This window comes from Perissodus microlepis, chromosome 11 (genome assembly GCF_051167445.1).
Source record: "Perissodus microlepis isolate ML-2025 ecotype Zambia chromosome 11, ASM5116744v1, whole genome shotgun sequence".
Classification (NCBI taxonomy): domain Eukaryota; kingdom Metazoa; phylum Chordata; class Actinopteri; order Cichliformes; family Cichlidae; genus Perissodus; species Perissodus microlepis.
The window spans coordinates 27,934,304-27,954,571 of NC_140471.1; the positions used below are offsets into that span (position 1 = coordinate 27,934,304).

The window sequence follows — 20,268 nt, forward strand, 5'->3', positions numbered from 1 at the left end:
TCTGTTTTATAATTCATATACCTATAACGTTGTTTACATGCCAGCCTCCACTCTTCTTGAAAAACACATCAAGCTAAACCTTAAAAGCTATAATTTTATTACTATTTTTCATGTTTCTGCACTTCTTTAATGTGGGTGGTTCTGTAAGTAAAGTTTACTAAAATAACTGCACGATGTCGCTATTTGTCACCATGAGCTTCACTGTAATCCACAACCTGACAGAGCACTGTTCCGCTCAGCTCCCCCAAATCCATTTTCGAACCGCCTCGTCATACCTGCCCACCCCCGCCGCTGTGGGGAGGTCGGGACTCCCTCTTTTACTGCCGCTGCCGTGCGTCTTCCCGTCAGTGAGCCAGCAGACCGCGCAGAGCGAACAGCGCAGCGCCACGCCGACCGTGTGTCCGTCACAGAGCTCCACACCTTCACTGGATTTCAAAGACAACAGCAGCAACAGTGGATAAACTGAGCGAATGTGGTGAGTGCGGACAGAACTACGGCTTCCACCGCTCGGTTTTTAATAACATTTTTGTGCTGACGGTGATTTATGACATGTTGGAAGTTTACCGATCAGGCTGACTCGGACAGGAATCGACCAATCCGTCTAAGTGATTATTTTGTACTCTCAGTGAGTTATTTTAGTAAGCGTGCAGTTACGGGTTAAACAGATGGCAAAGAATAAACAGGCTTTAAATAAGTCGGAATCTATTATTGGTTCCTTATTATTCCTTAACTGAGAATCCAGAGACTCACCTCCCAGATAGCACTTCTGAGGTATTCTTGGATTAAAATAGGTTAAATATTAATAATCCTTAGTCAACAGGGTGTGTGCTTTCCTTTTTATATTTACTACAGGACTTCTTCAAGTCAAGAATTATGTCTGGAAACTTTATGATGTGTTGTTTGGCTTTTTCTGTGATGGACATCTGATTCTAGGTAGCTGTTTGATAAGACCATAAACATTTTTTTTTTAAGTGGCAAGTGCATCCATTGATCATGTGGTCTGTAAGCCCTATATGTGGACGCCCTGGTTTAACTCAACCTTGAAGTCAAGCTGATAATAACTGCAAATACCACCGTCCTGGAGCAGCAGGTCTTTGCTTAGCTTTGATCTGCACTGAATATTTTCATCTGGATGAAATCAGGAAAATTGCCCAAATGAGGATCTGGTTTCCAAGCATCTAATCAGCAAAGACAAATTTTGTAACCCTTATAAGTTAAGGGTTTTTTTTCTCTTGTAACCAGCCAATCATTTGAGACCACGACTAAAACTATAGGAGCTCATTTTAAAGACTAAGACGGTGCTACTTGAGAACTTTCAAAAGAATAGGAAAAAAAAGTTGGGGAGGGGCATTATGCAATCCACCCACTCTAAAGTGAAAAGACGGTCTCTTCCAAGGAGACAATCACGTGCCCTCAGGGTCACCTCCACCTTGACCCACCTCCGCCCTTGCAGCTCCACCTCTCTTCATAAGGGCTCAAGCATCCTGAGTTGGTTTGATCAGCGTGGGGTCAGGAGCATAAACAACTTAACAGTCAGACTAAACAGACCACACATGTCTTGTAAACACATTCGGATTCATAGGTGAGCATGTGCCGGTTAGGCCTGCGATAAGTGGCTGGAGGTTTGATTCGTGCTTTTTGATGCAGCTCAAATGTTGCTCTCGCTCGTACCTTCTCACAAACACGCTCAGAGCTTTTCGTGGCCATAATGCTGCTGCTGAGCACACTGTGAGTTTTCCTCAGCAGATGTGCTAGCCCTCTTCTCTAACTACTTTAAGGATGTTAGTGAAGATTTAAATATGAGACAAATTTTCCACACAGTCTTTGGTGAATCACTTTCCAGGCCTTCTATTCAATAGGTAGATTTAGCTCCGTCTCCTCCCTACCTTTCACTACCTTACACTTTTGTTTGAATCCCCGAATTCCGTGCTGAACCATGCTGAACCGTGCCCAACGGCTACGGTGATTCATAGGTCTTAAACGCTTACTGACGACATCAATCATTCAAACTGCATACACACGATTCAGTGCGCAGCGCAAACATCTCTCTGACTGAATACCTGCTTGCAAAATTACAGTGCAGAGGCAGTCGTAAACAGTCGCAGTTTTGTGCCTGGATTCATGTGGCAGTGTGCTAATTTTCCAGCAGTAATACAGCTGCATCTGTGTTTGATGCTGATCCCAACAGAGCTGACGAGAATACATCCTCCAGTTACAAAGCGGAAAGAGAGCCCAGGGGCGCTGAGCTGCTCACTGCAGTCTCCGTCTGAGGTGTTGACAGGAGCCCTGACATCATTAACATGACTAAATAAAATGTGATTTGGGTCTTTGCCTTCCCGCTTGGCTCGTAGCACCAGCAGGGATATTTATGATGATGGTGTTATTGATGCAATGCTTAGAGGAGCATGTTCACTTTCTGACTTTTGAGAGAGTTTGGTTTGACGTAATGTGCATGTTCACAATATGAGCATTTAAACAGGAGCTGAGATCCAGCATCTCTCTGCAGCATGGGTGAAAAAGTTGAGCCTATATCACAGCACAGTTAGATTCCTCATCTTTAAGTCTTTTATTTTACAACTTTCTCCGTGTTTTGTTTTTAATGAACAGAGTTTTTTTTGTCGAGGCTGCACAAGTGCATAATCTGATTGAGTTTTGACCACATTATAGCTGAATGCAGAGAACAAGCGGAAGCCGCAGGATTTTTCATGGTTTTAGTTCACAATGGGCCACTCATGTGTTTCTTATCAAAATTCAAGGCTCGGTTTTGCTTTCCTGCAGTGCCGGGCTTGAAAACGCAGCCTTTTAAGAGGCCATGTCAAACATTTGTTTTCTTTAAACCCTGTTTTGTTGCATGTAAAGACCCCCGAGTTACGGCGTGAAGCTTGAGTTTCTAATTAGAGGGGAAAATGTGCCCTGCTAATGACATCATCTTCCCCCTGGCACTGCGTTAAGTGACTCTGTGTGTGTGTGTGTTGTTTCACAGCAGCTGGTTTTAGACATTTGACGTTTACAACTGTGTGAGACTTCAAACACTCTCACACAAACCGTCGGGCTTATAATTTAGCTTTTATTGCTCCTTGTCGCCTTGTTTGGGCCGTTGTGGCAAAAGTCTCTGGGAACAGTTTTCAGTAGGAACTGCGTGTAAGAGAGGAAGAGCTTGTCGATAAACTCAGCTTCTAAGTTACATCCAGAGACAAAACAAACCTTTTCAAACAGGCATGAAGTTGTGCATGAAGTTGGCTGAAAGGAGAAGTGAAACCTACCATCTATGTAGCGACCTTCTTCTCTTTTGCAAACTAGTGTGGAATCATATTCACAGAAGTATCAATTTGATGTATTTTTCAGGCTTTTTTGAGTCTTTGCACTTAATTTTTTGACATAATGATTATTATAATCAGTCTTGCCACTCTCCGAGACCTGAGAACATTACATCGCTTCCATCTCCACGGGCTTCCAAACTCAATTTATAATTCATTGTGAGCAACGAAATCATGAAACATGATCTGACAGATCTCCATCTCCTGACGGTCCCCTGTGTGTGCGTGGGTGACAGCTGTGAGAGCGGCCCTTCTCCCCGCTGCTCTCACATCCCTGTAATTGTTCACAGTCCGACTGGGCGCCTCTGTAGCTCTGCCACATCCCATCACACTCAGCCGTGCCACGCTGTGTCCGCTCGACCGTGAGGAAGACGACACGAGTCTGGACATTCCCTCTGACAGAGGAGGAGGCCGCCGATGCAACTGCACGGACTCTTCCAGATGTTTTCTGATTCTGACAGAAGCGAGGGAGGAGAGCAGGGAAGAGGGACAAATCGAAGGCTGTCTTTCCGTGGCACTCGGGGTGCTGTTAGTGGGGAAGCAGGTCGGTTGATCGGTAATGAGAGAAGACAGCTGGCAGGTTCAGCAAAGGTTAACAACTAAGTATAGATGGCAGAGAGGACAAACAGAAGAGCTTAGTGTAAGGTCTTTGTGTGGGAGGCTGTGGGTGATTCTTGCAGTTTTTAAGGAGGAGTTACCTCATTTTAGTGAGTTTGAAATAGATGAGTGTTGGACTCTCATCTGTGGCATCTCACACTGAATATTTCAAACTTATCTGTCCTTTTCGTGGTTTCTTGGGATTGGACGTGCATGTTTTTAGCACGTGACTTTTCTTTTAATGGCCTAGTTTCTCTCTGGGTTTCAGTAGACATCATAAAGCTATAAAAAGATCTCTTTTTTAAAAGTTTTTGTGGCAGTCAGGATTTAGCATTTGCAGTATTTCTAGATTTAGGGGGTATTTTGCTTACGTTTCGAGCTGTGTCAGTCAGATTAAATCAAACTTCACCCACACATTCCTGATACAGCCGTCTTGCTGCATTCGCTTTTTGACTGCTCACCCCTAAATAATTAATGATCACTGTTAAACACTGAATATGGTGGATTTTAAACCAGGGGTTTTCCTGGCTTAAAGCTGAATTGGATGAGCAACCTTCAAGTATCCAATCACCAGAAGTGTTTGAGAAAGTTTACATCATAAGAAGCGGCATGTGGAGCGTTTTATTTCATCTGGAGTTGCAAACTTTTGCGCCCCGCTGTGTTGATTGCAAATCAATGCTGACACATTTAAAGTGGTGGAGAGTGTGTGGGGATGCAGGAGGAGGAAGTAGATGGGCTCGGGGACACCATAGTTACAGATGACCCAGTGTTTGGGGACAAGGCACAGCTGGAGACGCTTTAAGCCTTAACCGACCCCAAACAGTCCTGTCACAAGTACTCACAAGTTAGTGCTAACCTTTTACCGCTAACATCAGCAACATGTGTTTAGAATAATTCTGCAAGGGTTTCGTGAGTGTCCTTTTAGCAACCCTGTGTGTGAAAAGAGGGTGGGGTTACACAGATGCTACTCTGGCTGTCTTTCCTTTTCCTTTAACTTGGAGTTCTGGATTGAGTTGCTGTTCGCTCATTTGTGGCCCCTGTGCTCTCACACGGCTTTAATCAATTCTTGTGCGCTCTTACTCATCTAGCTGTCAGTAAACTCTTTTAGTCAGTCATTGTGGAGAGTATATTTCTGCACTGTTTCAGTCAGCAAAAAGGCAGGTAAACCACTGTTTGATGTAACACCGCTTTTGACTTTTTAGTTGCTGCTAAAGCCTCTTTTGTCGCTTTGGTGAAGCCGACGTATGCCTGGCAGAGGGAAAAATGTGCCGACTTTGTGAAATAAAACATCTGGCAGTTGGCCAGACAAAGCTGTCTCTCAGAGCATTCACACCAGCTGAGAGCTTAATGAGGGTTCACAGTGTGAGAACACTGCTTCATAATTTAAGACTCTGGGAGATTGAGGGACATGTCCAGATTTATGCCTCTCTACTGTACTGTATAAACAGCCTCCGGGCAGGCTTTTATTCGAGGGGGGGGGGCTGTGTTACCCTGAGTTGCACAGTGCATTCCCAGTCCAGGGATGTGCCGCACACACACTCGCACACACACATTAGGTCACAGTGGTTTGTATTGCTGGTCACATAATCCAGACTGGCATGTGGAGGGAGCAGCAGTGGTGGTTATAGTTTACTAAACAATACCGTCCAGCGCTGGGATATGTGCGTACTAACTCTATAAACGTAGCTCTTGCACACACTACGCTACACGGTTTCTTTCCCCCTTGAATGTACACATGTCCCCCACAAAAACAGGTTATGTTTGGATCATAGACAGTATAAAAGATGGATGTAACCATGCTGATGCAACCCAACCCTCGAGGTGAGAGTCTTCACTGTCAATATTTTGGTGTTTTGAAAGTGGACGTGGCAAGCATCCAAGTCAAAGCACGTTTATTGGCTGACAACAAGTTGTTTAAGAGTCCCTTCGGACTCTTAGAACAGCCACAGTTTATGACATGAACATCATCGTGGTTTATTGAGTTGAAGAGAGAAGAGAGTGGAAGGCAAAGCGAAGCTTTTACCGGTGGATCTTTGGCCACAAACTGTGGGTCGTGACCCAAAAAATGAGATGGTGGATACAAGAGGGGGAAATTTGCTTCCTCCGAAGGCTGTCCCTTAGGCCTTTATTATACATTCTGCATGCACTAGGATTCACTTCGGTCAGCTTGAGTTGGAGTGACGTAAATTTTGTCACCAGACAGTGAATGTGAAGGCTGTGTGATGTCCGCCGACGTGCCTTCCTGTCTTTTGTGATGTTTGTGGATTCTTATATGGAGAATTTATAGACTTCAAGAGGATTTCAAAGAAGTATAAGAGAAATGACGACTAGGTCATGGTTTCCCCAGCTGACTGTGTCTAAAACAGAGTATAATCAAGGCTTCAAAGGTAGGGTAAGGAGCTTGGTCATTCTGGATGAGCCACCTACCACTCCATAATGAAAGAAGCAAGTTGAGGTGGTTCTGGCATCTCCTAGGTGAGATCCTTTTAGGCATGTGCAAATGTTAAGAAGCTTCAGGGCAGACCAGGACAGATTGGCTTGGGAGTGCCTTGGGATCAAACCACAAAAGCTGGAGGACAGGGCTGGAGAAAGGGAGGTCTGGGAATCTCTGCTTAGACTGATGTTGACTGATGGTAACTAGTGATTAAGCCCATAAAGTAATCAGGAAAGTGTTTATTGAGGCTACAGAACAAGGGATCCAAGGTCTGTTTTCCCAGAGACTCCAATACAACCAGAAATATTTTTGCAAAAAAGTGTCAATGTCAGTATTTGGGAGTATTGTCACTCCTGATTTCCAACATAATGTATTCCAGTAGTAAAGTTGGAAAAGTGAGAAGAAAAAGGGTGTGTTTTGGTTCTTGGGAAGTTCATGTATCACTAGCAGTACAAGGTAATACTTATTTGCAGTTAAAAACAAAGCTGCTTCACCTTCATGGATAGAGTCTGGTCAGTGCTCTGCATATGGTTTATTTAGCAAATCACAAATACAAAACAGATTAAAAGTTTTACAGTTTTATTACTGTTTATGTTCACTGCAGCCGTCTCGGGTTATTAACTCGGAGTTGGTGGGACTGGTCCGACCTTTTGAGTAGTAACTCCGAGTTGAGGGGGCTTTTCAGATTTAAATTCTGACTGGGAACTCGGAAATTCCGACTTCAACCTAATCTGGAACTCGGCATTAGCGCGAGGGTCAGGGTTTTGTCCACGTGCCTACCAACTTCTCTGTGGAGAATTTACATCACAGTGCACCAACTTCGCATGCTCCCCAGGCGGTCAACTTCAAGTGGAAGTTAAACAGGAATAGCTAATCGGCCGTCGGGCCTCCAGCTGTCAGTGTCCGCAACAGAGTATAATCAAGGCTTAACTCAGTACCTGCACAATTTCCACAATTATTTTGCCTGTCGCTGGATTTCACGGACATTTCATGGTCTCTGCTTACCACATTGCTGCTGCTTCCTTCCTGTGCCCTATATTCACATTTGAGATGTCAGAACAAAGGGCTTTATCAGTCTGACTGCCGGGTGACCTGCCTTTGTAGGACACGTTTTTCATGTGCGTAAATAGATCAATGCTCTGAAAACAGGGGCAGTTAAAAATCAATTCCTTGTTAATAACAAAGGCAAAATGGACTATATAACTGTGCTGTTAGCAAACTGCTCTCCAAATAACTGGTAATTTCCCCATAAATAAAACAGAAGAAGTGCCCATTTACACAATGATTACTTTACTGTACCACTATGTATTGCAAAATGAATCATTTTAATCCAGTGTCTATGTGGATCCCTGCCTGCATTGTCTGGGTATTTCTCTTTGATCATATATTTTCTGTACATTTCTCACAGTGAGGTATCATAAGGCAGCTTAACATTCCTGCATTACTGGCAGGCTCAGGTGTCTCTCTATAGCGTGGATTATTAGATTTCCACGCACTTGGCACCTGGTGGACGGACCACAGGCCTCTAACTTTAGATATTTACACTTATAAACTTTCTAAGTTTTAAAATTGGCATTCGGATGATAAAATAGCGTCCTCGTTCTATCTCGATGGAGAGCAGATTTTAAGATGCCTTTTACTTTCAGAGACTTTGACAGGCAAAGCTTGCGTGCGTTTCTTTTTGCTTTGTTGTAATGTTATAGCTGGAAAAGCAAATAGTGATTCATAAAACTTTATGGTTCAGAGCTATTCGGTAATCACAAGTAACAGAAGCCTTCCTGAGCCCTGTGCTCAAAAGAAAAGGAACTTGCCCTGCCTGTTGATAAAAAAAATAAATAAATATGCACACTTTATCCTGGAGCTGGCCTTATCGGCGTAAGCACTGCTTGGGTGTTACAGCCGTGATAAAGGCTTGGCTTCCAGTATAATGACTGTAATAGGAGGGGGAGATTGCACAATGTTAATTAAATTACTGTAATGTCAGGGTGATAGCTCTCTTACTGATTGCCTCAACTTACAATTACAGTCTCTTCTATTAATTAAGCTACTTATGATCATATTTTGACTGATTAGCCAGTGTAGTATAAACAAATAATGCTTGTTACACTTTGCCCGACTCGTATATGCAATATAATACCTTTGCTTTCAACTGCTAAAATGTTTTTCCAATGCTATAAAGTAGAACTGTGTCAACATTTACAAATAGGCTAATTCATTTTATTGATTATGCTGCAGAGCGCAGAGTTAATCGACTGATAATTAGCACTTATGTTCAAAAGGCTTTGGTTTATTGTGAGTCGTTTGCTGCCTTGGGTAGACCTCTGTGCTTTGATTGTGTGCTTAATTTTCTACTACAAGATTATGTAAAATCAGCAAATAAAGGCTTGACTTTAAGTGTAATGAAGTCATTAGTTAATTATTAGCTGTGCTGTTGGCCAGCTGCGATGATGTAAAATAGCAAGTTGAGATAATTTAGGTATGTACGTATATGTGCAATCTTCCTTTATTAGCTGAATTTTAGCTCATAACTATGCTAATGCTCCTAATACCTGATTATCAGATAAGGTCAAATCTTTTTACAGTCTTCCCTGTTTCGTTTTGGGGGGGTTTGTTTTTTCATTCTTGGCTTTTTTGTATCCAGTTCTCATGTACTTGTACCCACACCCACCATTAGCCTGAGTACATGTTTTTGGCGTGGCTCTCCAATGTTCAGTTGCCCCCACGATGATTAGCATTGAATGACAAAAGAGCCAGAGCAGTGAGTTTAGAGCGCATCTTGTCCAGTTTACAGTTTGAGGTCTATTCAGGTTGGGGGTTTCTTAAGCCATCCCAGGTGGCCTGCTGCTGCTCCTCATGAATGTGGAGAAATCCCTTGCGTAGCCTCGAACCGTAGATCACGTGGCTAATAGCACTGAAGGCCTCACAGGCATGATAAGATTTACAGTTGCCTTTGTTTTTGAGGGGGGCAGTAGCCTATCTATCATGTGTCTTAATCTCTTACATTTTATTGTCATCATGTTGTTTTTTTCCCTTCCTGACTAATGAGGCAGACCAAGTCTGACTTACCTATAGGAGACCATTGTTGGAGCCCGTTAATGATGCGAAGACAGCCCAGTTTGTCTCTTTTGTTTGGAGGAGAGAAGACAACGCCTCCTTTGCTTTGTCCTGGCCCACGACAGACTTCTTGAGTCCTGTGTTTGCAGTGTTCGTTAATGACCGAAGCCTGCGGTCATGAATCGTGGCTCATTAGTGGGAGACACTGTTATCCACACTGTAGAGACACTTATGTGTGCAGATGCTCCATCATGACATAAAGTCTTCTTTGAATGAGCGTTGGTTAACGTTTGAACACTGAGACATTTAAGTCCATTAGGGAGGATTGTTAGTCACTGTCATCCTTAATAGTTGTGCCAGATGTTCATATAAAGAAAGGGAGAAATGCAAGACAGTGAAAGAGAGGGAAGATGCTGGAGATGGCCAGTTGGCTCTTTGTCAGCAGCAGATGCCCCTCATCTGTCCAAAGATTAATTTGACAGGTGCAGAATAGCCTCCCGAGAGCTTCAAAGGTGGTCTTTTTGAATTTATTAACATCTTATCATGTGTTTACTTCACTAAATACATAATTCACAGAGAAACTTCCTTTAACCTTCTGATCCAGGACCAGCTGGGTTTTCTCTGGATTTCCAAGCATTCCTTGATGAAGCTTTCCTTCTAGAGGCTCGCTTGAAGCAAACAAACACTTCCTGGGTCTTTTTGTGTGTTTAGCTTCTGGGGCAGCACTTTCAGAAGAAGAACCACCTGACAATATAACTGATAACAAGGCCTAAATGTGACCCACTTTGTTCTCTCACTGGGTCAAATGCATGTGGCACAAACAGTGCTGCTGATTAAAAAGAAAAACGAACTCCACTGTGCCTTCCCGTGACAGGTCTCTGTCCAAGCATTTTGATGTAGCATGACACAAAACATCTGGTTCCTCTTTAGCTGCATGGGGGCGCCTGGGTAAGCCTCCCCTGCAGGATGGTCCATCCGCTTCACAGAGGGGAAATGCGGGAGAGATGAAAGGCCGAGAGAGGAGAGGCAGATAGACAGACAGAGGAGTTTTATTAAAGAACACATCGATGGAAATTGCACAGACATGGAGAGCTGGTGATGTGAGAATTCACTGATGTTTGGTTTTTGGAGCTCTGCTTTCTGCTGCACGTCCCAGGTATTACTTTTGCATCACACGTTTGATGTTTCTGCAGACTCTTCTAGTTTGTTACAACCTTGTAGTTGGATAAAATAGCTGTAGGCTGTTGTAATTTATGTAATTCATCATTTGTTCACAGTGCCTGAAACATTTGTCCCTACATGTCGGAATCTGGTGGGCAGTGTTTGTAATTTTTGACATTTGGATACGTTTGCAGCCTGACAGAAATTCCCCAAGAGTTTGAACTTCCTTTTCTGGGTTTCATTCTAGCAAAACTAGTTCAGTCAGTTTTTATATGCAGGGCTCTAGACTAACTTTTTGCTATGGGCGTACTGGTACGCCTAACTTTAAAAAGTTAGGCGTACTGGCACAAAAGTTAGGCGCACACAAATTTTATAATAATTTATATAATATAATGTGTTTTTCTGGATACACTGTGCTTTTTCAGCTTTCAAAGATTGATGACACCGTGTCAGAGCACTGGCTATGAATTTCAGAAGGATCAGGCCTTAACTTAACAGAAAAGTTAGCAATAGTTCTTTTCCTATTACAGCTACATCCACTTCTGTCGTGCCTAGGCTGCTCACTAGGGCTGGGTATCATCACTGATTTCTATAATCCATTCGATTCCGGTTTTCAACTTAGCCTCAGACAGTCAGAAATATTATAATTCTGATCATTTATCAGTACTGACTTCATCAGAATTGTGAACATCACAGCAGATGCCTTTGTGTGAAAGTAACTGAGAATAAAACACAGAAAAACATGAAGGAGATTTTCCTGGTCTGGCTTTTTATAGCAGATAACCTTAAAAATATTCTACAATGTTCTGCATATAAAGTTTAAATTTCTTCAGTATTGAATAACAGAAAAAATAGGCTTTCTTGTCCCTGGTCATTTAAGTGAAAAAAAGAAAAAAAAGAAAAAGACAGCAGCCAACAGCGCTGTAAACAACGGTAGACTGGTGGGTAATAAGCGAATGAATAATACAGAAAACAGAGATTGGAGACGGGAAACTGTTCTTGAAGTACAGAGAGAGATAGAGAGAGAGCTAGCTGTGCATGAAGTGTGATTTTAATAGTCGTGGAAGCAAAACAGCAAAATTCATGACGACATTGATCAAATGTGAAGCGCAGGTTGCTGCTTCTTTTGCTGCTGGCTCGGTGAATTTTGGTTGGAGAGAGATAAAACCTGCAGCTCAGAATCAGCGCAAGAAGACGTAATCACAGCGCGGACCGGACGCATCAGAATCGCTAAGCTCCGACAGCGTGTCCGTCTACGGGCCGTCGGGTGAGAAAGCGGAGAAAGACAAAGTTGATTCTGATGCGTCGGTCCGTTCTGTGTTTACGTCTTTGTGTGGAATCCGTGTACCTGCTCTCATCTGCTGTTTGGTTGTTGTTGAAATGGTTTTGTGAGCTTTAATCTGAGAATCTGGCGTTTCTGGCAAAACACAGTTATATTTAAAAGTCGATTCAGGATTTAATGAATTGATATCGCTTTATTCAAGCTACTCACCTCCCACTTTCAACTGGACCATGGCCAATCAGAGAGGTCCCGCCCCTTACTATCTCTGATTGGTTTAGTCCACGATAGGGGCATAATGTGTGTCTGTTGTTGACCACAGGGAAGGTTGCAGATTTTTTTTTTTTTTTTTTTTTTTGCTACCCGAACAGTTGGTCGCACAGGTGCAACCAAATATTTTTTTTTAGTCGCACCACTGAAAAATTTGGTCGCATTTGCGACCAAATTGGTCGCACTCTAGAGCCCTGATATGTACAATCTAAACCATCAAACTCCTGTTGTGTCTCAGCTCACTTTTACGATTGTTGGCTTTTCACCCCGTCTTTAAGTTTCTTCTTATTCTTTTTTTGTTTTTCATGTTGTGATGTTTAACATTCATTGCAAAGCCTGTATGTTTGGAGCCCGCTTTGCTATACATACACATAGTCAGTCCTGATAAATAGAACAAATATATGTCGGCTTAAGATGGGAAAAAGCTTTTGAAGATCACACTGTAAGTAACAGTAAATGGAGCAGGAGATGGAAAGAGATAGAAAGAGAGAAGGAAAATATATGTTTACAAGAAGAGAGTGATGGAGTAGGGAGTGAAATGAAAGGGCAGAGAAGCCCTGTAGCATGTGCAGAGGAGCTGAAGAGTGGGAAGTAACGCAAGAGAGTGCAGGCAAATGAGCTTGGGTAGCAATAGGAAGGAGAAGGTGGGGTGATGTTCACTGTAGAGACGAGAACAGAAGGGACAGGTTTAGAGGTTAATGACAACCTGCAATGAGAGACAAAAGAAGTCGTGAAACACGAGAGAAAATCCCAAGGCTATCTCACGCTTTGCACAAGCTTCAAGATCACAGGAGAAGGTGCTGGGTACTAATTTGGCTCATTATAGTCAAAAGAACTAATGGCAGCTATTGTTCTCCAGCAAATCCCAGTTGAGTCACTGGTGTCCCCTGTGGTTTTGTGCACATGTGTGTTCCTTCTCTCTGGTTTTCCCGATTTCTGTTTTAGTGTTTTATTATATTATGTTCAGATAAATGCCTTAAAAAATGACCTCTGATGCTACTATTCATATAATTACAGTCATAATGGTTTAATGTGGATATCAAGCACAGTCACATCAGTAAGTGATCCCTGTGAGACAAAAGCTCAGGCTTTGACCTCACGCATTTTTTTCACTCTTGGGTCTGTGTGATGTCATTGTGAGTGGTTAGTATGGTCGTCGTCATTAGCCGTGAACAGAAGCCTGCTAAACCTTCTGATTGTGAGGGGCAGCCAATGAGTAGAAAGTTGGCTTGAAGAGAGGGAGATGAGTTTAGAGGGACTGCACTAAGACCCAGTATGAAACAAATAAGGATTATCTTGAACTGTGAAATCATGCAAAGCTACCCTAAGTCCAAGACTGAAGAAATTTAGCTAAAGATGGCCATAAATCCCAACACTTACACCAATGACTGTCTTCTTAGTGCAGTTTTTCATTCATATATTATGTTCCAAACAAACAACAGCAACCGCTGTGACTCACTTAGTCATGTGATGTCCCAGATAGCACTTTGAGCAAGACTTAACCTATGAAAGTGGCTTGTTTTCTTCAGGCTCCTAATGTCACATTCATTGAACGCACACTGGCATCACAAGAGAACACAAAAAGCATTGGAAGTAGAACAAATACAGATACTGCATATTACTGTGGTTTTCAAGGATTAGCTGACATTTACCAGTTCTTGTATTCATATATTGTCCTTGTTTTCTTCATATTTCTTTCTATATTTAACTCCACCCCATCACTAGAAAGTCACTGTTAGCATTAACAACTTAGTTTAGGCTCCTATGGCGATAATCTTCTTTAACACTTGGGTAGCATTAGCCTCTCAATTTTTCATTTTGAACTCAGATGGGGATCAGAAGAAAGAAGAAGAAAGATGCCTAATAAATACCCCATAACTCTAACCACAGACCATAACCTGCATCCTCATTTCCTCCACATTTTCCACCAATTTTTCTTGTTTTTTTTTAGTTTCCACACCTGTTGTGATTTTTCTCAAAACCTACCAAAACAATGGTTGACTTTCCCGAGCTCCCACATACCCGACATCTGGAAAAACTAGCCAGTATGCCATTTCCCCCATCGTCAGGTAATTTATAGCGCCATTTGACAGGGTCCCTCAGGCGTATGGAGACTGAATAAGGGTAGAAGGTTTGGTGAAATTCTAGCTCACCTTCTTAAATATCAACAATTTGATATTAGCAGTTAGAGGCACAAGAGTAAAAAGAAAGAAACATATAAAAAAAATGATTGAAACACAGGAATTGGAAAGTGATGTAATCAGCTTTAATGATGTTTATTTAATGTAAGCTAAGTTGCTTATTTTGTAAAACAAAAATATGAAAATATTTTTTTCACTTATGATTGTTATAATTTACATTAAGAGGTTAAATAAAATAGATGCACATAGAGTAAAAAATTGTTTAAAGTGATATGATTTCAGAAGAATTCAGTTTCAAGAAAATAAGTAATAATAACATGCGAGTGTGCATGTATGACTTTTTCAAGAAACTGCTTCAGTTTTATAAATAGTTGGATAAATTATGTGTGTTATTGTTTTCTTTGTTTCGTGTCACTCTGTTATCGGATTAGTATTAGTCAAAAATATAAGAAAGGAGTGTATGTTGTGATGTTTTTGCTATTGCCAGTGTCATGTGGTTCATCCTGACTGGAGACACGGATCCTCTTTCCTGGTCATTCATTGTTTTAGCTTTTGTGAAGGAAAAGCCAAAATAGCATTTGATGACACTTGAGGGACCTGAGAGAACAGTAAGCGACACGGTATAACACCCTCCTGCTGTCTAACACACCACAAGGGGCATTTGTCTCCCCAGATGGACTTTTAATACATTTTGAGGGAAGTTGAATTGAAAACACGCTCCACCTGTGGCCCCAGAGTATAAATAACAGCTTCAGGTTTTAAAGATGGCTTCTTTGGCTTTCCAGCTTGCACTTGGCAGACACTCGCTGCTTTTCAGACAGTAAGGCTTTCACGGCACCCAAACTCTGCATGCACCCCTCTTTCTTTTACAGGGCAGCCCCTCGCTGCCTTGTGCTGGCACACACACACAAAGAATTGCTTACAGGAAACAAATACCCATGACCGCATGCACTAACACGCACATATATACACATACATAGACATATGATAACTGTGGCGGGATGGTGTAAAGCTATAAATACTCGTCAGGCTGAGGCTGTTATAGGCACGTGCACCCTCCTCCCCGCTTGCTCCACCCATCCTCATATAGCAGGAAAATGTAATATAAAGCAGAGCATAGTAATTTTTTAAAAAAAAGCAACATCTGTCACGGTGCCATGCCTCATTAGTTTTACTGTCTTTACTGAACTTTTGTAGTGGCTTTTAATTTAAATAACAAGCAGCATTACTGCAGCTATAAAAGATCCCTTCAAAGGTGTTCACCAGCTTTATTTTTGCATTAATTTAAAGAAGTAAGCTACAGCAAGCTGTCAGAAACTTTTTTTTTTTTGCCCCTCCAGTTACACATCATGTTATTTGAGTTTAATAGCTGTGACAAAAAGAGGAATTAGTACCGAGACTAGTTTTTTTGTCATGTGTTTTCGGTGATCAATAATAAAGGATGTTGAGTTTGCAGTCATAAACACAGCTGAAACAATTGTTCTAATAGGAGATCATAATGAGTCTCTCTGCCTTCCTGTTCAGAAAACAGATGGAGACGGATATGTCATCATCCTGTCTGGACAGCAAACAGTGCTGTATCCATGTTTCCATTCATTCATCAATGACGGGATATTGTCACTCCCCCCCTCCAGCTTTAAATAATCACAATCTATGATCAGCTTAAGGCACCACTGCCTTTGAAAGTAGCACTGAGAACTAAAACCACTCTCTCTCTCTGCCTCTTCCAGGGGTCCACACAGGTGAAGAATGCGAACTGCTTCTCCGCCATCTGTCCATCAACAAATCAAGTGCATCGGTGCCGGCCACCCTCAAGCCAGCTCAACCACGACGGGCGTCAAACAAAAGTCTTGACCTGGCGTCCCTTAAACGCCCTGTGCAAAGCAAATATTTGAGGCTGGTATATCTAATTTCTCCCGGCAGTCGCCACTGAAAAGATCAACAGTGAAGGGTGTTGTTGGTAGAGAAAAAGAGAGAGGAAAAAGTGGGGGAGGAAGAAGTAACCCTTTCAAACTACACCCTGCCTGCTATTTCTGCTGCACTGTGGGCAGGGAGCATCTCATTTGGGAGAGCTTCAGGCTGACAAAAAAGGACTTCCCTGTTCCCTGCCTATCCAGATGCCTTTATAAATACTGGATAGAGATATCAATTTGCCTGGGTTCTTACACTGCCCAACAAAGAGTCAGTTGGCTATCTATAGAAAAAGTTACAACAATCTTGGATTTTGTGGTTTCCTGAATTGCTACTTGATCTATTATTGTTCAAAAAACATTTAAGAGCTGTGAGTACAGGAATGGGAGCTGCCAGAGTCCTCTATAGTTAGAAACTTTTCTAAACGCTCCCACTAGGCTTGAAATTTCACAGAGCTTACAACAGCTCACTGTGGGACGTCGGGAGCTGTGAGTCAGTTCGGAGGCTGCGCTTTTGATGTCTTTTCCAGTTCGGTGAATTAACATGAAGCCCCTAACGCCAATTGGATCTCCTTCACCTCTGAGGCTTCTCAACAAGGGTCCAGACTACTTGCGTAGGCAGATTGATGGCGGCGGTCACGGCCGCTCAGTCAGTGCCGTGGAGAGACTCGAGGCAGACAAAGCCAAGTATGTTAAAAGCCAGCAGGTGATCAACACCAAGCAAGAGCCTGTACTTGTACCCTGTGCCACCCCACCGCCGCCACCCCGGCGAGCAATCACCATCCCTGGAAGCCTGACGCCTCATCTTCCCCCACGGCGTCCGTCCAACACTCCATTCCCTCCGGTCTGCGGCTCCTTCGCTGCAAGAGACGAAAATGAAAATGATGACTCGAGAAAGGAGAACAGACGGACTTCTGTCGATGTTGAGGCACATAACAGGAGCAATGTGAACAATGCTCCCCCCAGCCCGCGCACACCTGGACTTAACACCTTGGTAGCGCCACACAGCGCTCCCATTCTCCGTAGGAGTACAGGCAAACGCATGCTGAGGCCAGACTCCCTCGTCATCTACCGGCAGAAAAAAGAGTGCAAGAGCCCAAGCAGTACAGCGCTGGGAGAAAACAATAACATGGAGATAAAGGGCTACAGTTTCGTCCGCCGCCTCTTCCAGGGATCCATGAGGGAGAAGAGTAGTGGAGGTGAGAGCAGAATCCAGAAAATGGTCATCGGTGAAGAGAAAGCGTCATCCCGGGATGGCGACTCTCGCATGTCTTGGACCAACGATAAAGATGCGCCTGACGGGGGACCGGGGAGCAGGAGGTCCAGCAAAACTGACCACGAACGCAGCCCAGAGTCTGCCCCCAGCTCCGGGTTAAGCTGCATGCTCGAACAGACTAAGAATGGCTTTACAAATGGCACCGGCGATGGAGTTACCAATGGAAACCACTCAAACAAGCATGACGATGAGAATGACCCGTGGAAACGAGCGTCACCACCGGCACCCAGAAGACAGTTTGGAGAGTTGCGGCGCTCCAAGTCAGACTTACATCTGCGCTGCTCAGTAGCGTTATCAGAGCAGGAGCATTTCTTTGACTTCTGTGGGCTGGACATAGATATGGTAGAGCGTCTGGGTCGCCAGAATTTCCTCTCAGGGGCCAGCTCTATAGACACTCTCTCGTTGGCGCTCCGCAGCGTGGGCGGGGATGGCTGTGGAGGCTCGGAGCCCAGTGAGTTCTCCCGCCACTCAGGAGATGGACTGTTTGAGGAGGAGCTGGCTGAGCAGCTTCCCACTGGCGTGTCAATAATTGAGAGAAATGCTCGTGTCATCAAATGGCTTTACGGGTGTAAAAACGCCGCCCGCGAAGGACCCAAAGAATCAACGGTTTGATAGATGGACGAGGATTCCTGTGCCATTGAGAGCTGTGTAGGTGTTGTGTATTTCACATAAATTTAAAGTACGTTATCCTCTGTGGGCTGCAACAGAGTGCAACATTTGTTTGGTTTTTTTAACTTTTGAGGCTCAAATAGTTTCGTTAATCGAATCTGGCTTCAAATATGATTTGAATTTTTACATTTCAAACGAGAGTCAAAGACCCTGGATTTGTTTCAGTGGTCAACGTTCATTCACAGGATTAGCATTTCATGACACGCATCTACCTTTGCTCCCTTCACTCCAAAGGCACAGCTTCTTTAAATTAGAGAATAACTGCTACTACTTATATCCTGTCAATCTGATTTGTTGTATTTATAGAGCCTGTGGAAGTGTTTTGTGACCTTTACGGCAAATGGAGCTATTTTCCGTCGCATTTTTTCCCCCCATTATCATAAATGTGTATGTGTGTGCGTGTGGAGTGGGCGCTGGATTACTGTCCTCTCCATTTGTAGCTTCTTTTCATTTATTTGCATAACCAGATAAGAACTGATTTGAAATGAGCCCCCTGTGAATCCTCACAAGGCACATAAGTGTGTGTTTGTTTGACACAGTCAACACAGCTTAGCCTCCTTGACATCACCGCTCTTCCTATTGACTAATTTAAAATGGAAAACCACTAAGCTATGTTTTTTCCAACAGGAAAAATGCTGTGTGAGTGTGAAGTGAACCATGAGTACCTCATTCGACTCTGTCCCAGTTTAGTTTGTGTGTCGCTTTTCCTTTTTTTTTTACTCCTTAAACGCAGGCGTTGGAACAAACATGTGAGGCACCCCCATGGGGTTGTTAATGCACTGAACTGGACAGAGTGAGGAAATGACACATAGAAATATAGTTTTGACTCCTTACAGATATTTCATCTCATATAATGTTAATCACTGAGCTGGATTCAAAGAAGCTTCTTTGTCCTGAAAAAAAGGAGCCATGCTTAGCTAGTTTTCATTATTTGAAATTCATTTTTCAACCCTTAGTTAGGATCAGTGTTGAGGATATTTAATGTGACCCACTCACAGATTTCCACACCTATTCAGTGGTCACTGCTGGGTAAGCTTAAGAGTTTCAGGAATGAAAACAGGGATAAACACCCTGTCTGTCCTGTGACTGTGAACTGGATTCAGCAGGCGAATATTTGTGTTTCACTGAAATTTCAAGACTGAATATATATAAAAAAGTAATATATTATAAGAGTAAAAGAACTCAAGCTGACAGGCCTTTCCTGCCAGATGCTTTAGGATGTCATTTCCACCATCTGGCAGCTTACAGATGTTAACTCGGTCAACCCGATTCCCATCACAAAACATGCAAAAGGGGGCTGAAGCCGCCCTGCTCTCCCTGATAACCGCAGATCCTACCTCACCTTCACCTCATCCATTCTTCAGTTATTCCCGCTTTATCTTAATGAAAGGTCATTTCCATTGCTTGCCCTGGACTGCGCCACTGTAATGTGAACTGCTGAGGTATGTGGAGGTTAGACTGAGAGTATTACTGAACTCAAGGGCATGTTATTTTTGTACATGTGATAAAATAACGCAGTTACTTGCGATGTCAATTATTTTCTGTATTTATCATGAGCATGGCACACTCCTGAGAATCTTTCCACCTGGATTTTTTTCAGATCTCCCTGTTAAGAAAAAAATAAAAATTTGTTTGCATGTTTTGCAAAGTGGCGACGTAACTTCTGATTCTCCTTTTTTAATTTCACACACGAGAGGTTCGGCTTTTATTCCAAAGAAGTTTGTGTATGATGTACACAGCAAATAAACACAAAAATGAAACTATCTTCGAGTATGTCATTTCTTGCCACCTTGTTATGGTTTTTTTCTTGGCTAATTTTGGACAGAGTAACCACCAATTGCGGCATAAACACAAGAGAATGTACGAAATGTGATGCCGTCTCGTCCTTGACTCTTTGTTGCTTTCCTCCGCCACATCACATCTCATTTTTCCCCATTATCTCAAATGGCTAGGCGCTAATCCTTTTGGCATTCCCTGCATAGCATACTCTTGAGGGAGCAGCAACAGGTTGTGTTTATAGACAAGGAAGCCTCTGTGTGGCCTGATGCTATGTCTACGCTGTCGGAGCGCAGACTCTCCACCCTGTCTGCAGCCTCCTCCTGACACTTTTTGTGTCTTCTCTGAGTCAGCATTTGTTTTCATGCTCCAACTCACAGTGGT

At 43.0% G+C, this 20,268-nt stretch overlaps 1 protein-coding gene across 1 annotated transcript; it reads left to right on the forward strand.

Moving 5' to 3' along the window:
- Positions 1-296: 296 nt before the first annotated feature.
- fam110d (family with sequence similarity 110 member D) lies at positions 297-19,871 on the forward strand. Its single transcript, XM_084944039.1, has 2 exons — positions 297-475; positions 15,984-19,871. The coding sequence occupies exon 2, from the start codon at positions 16,708-16,710 to the stop codon at positions 18,049-18,051; it is 1,344 nt and encodes a 447-aa protein (XP_084800165.1). The 5' UTR covers positions 297-475; positions 15,984-16,707; the 3' UTR covers positions 18,052-19,871.
- Positions 19,872-20,268: the final 397 nt, after the last annotated feature.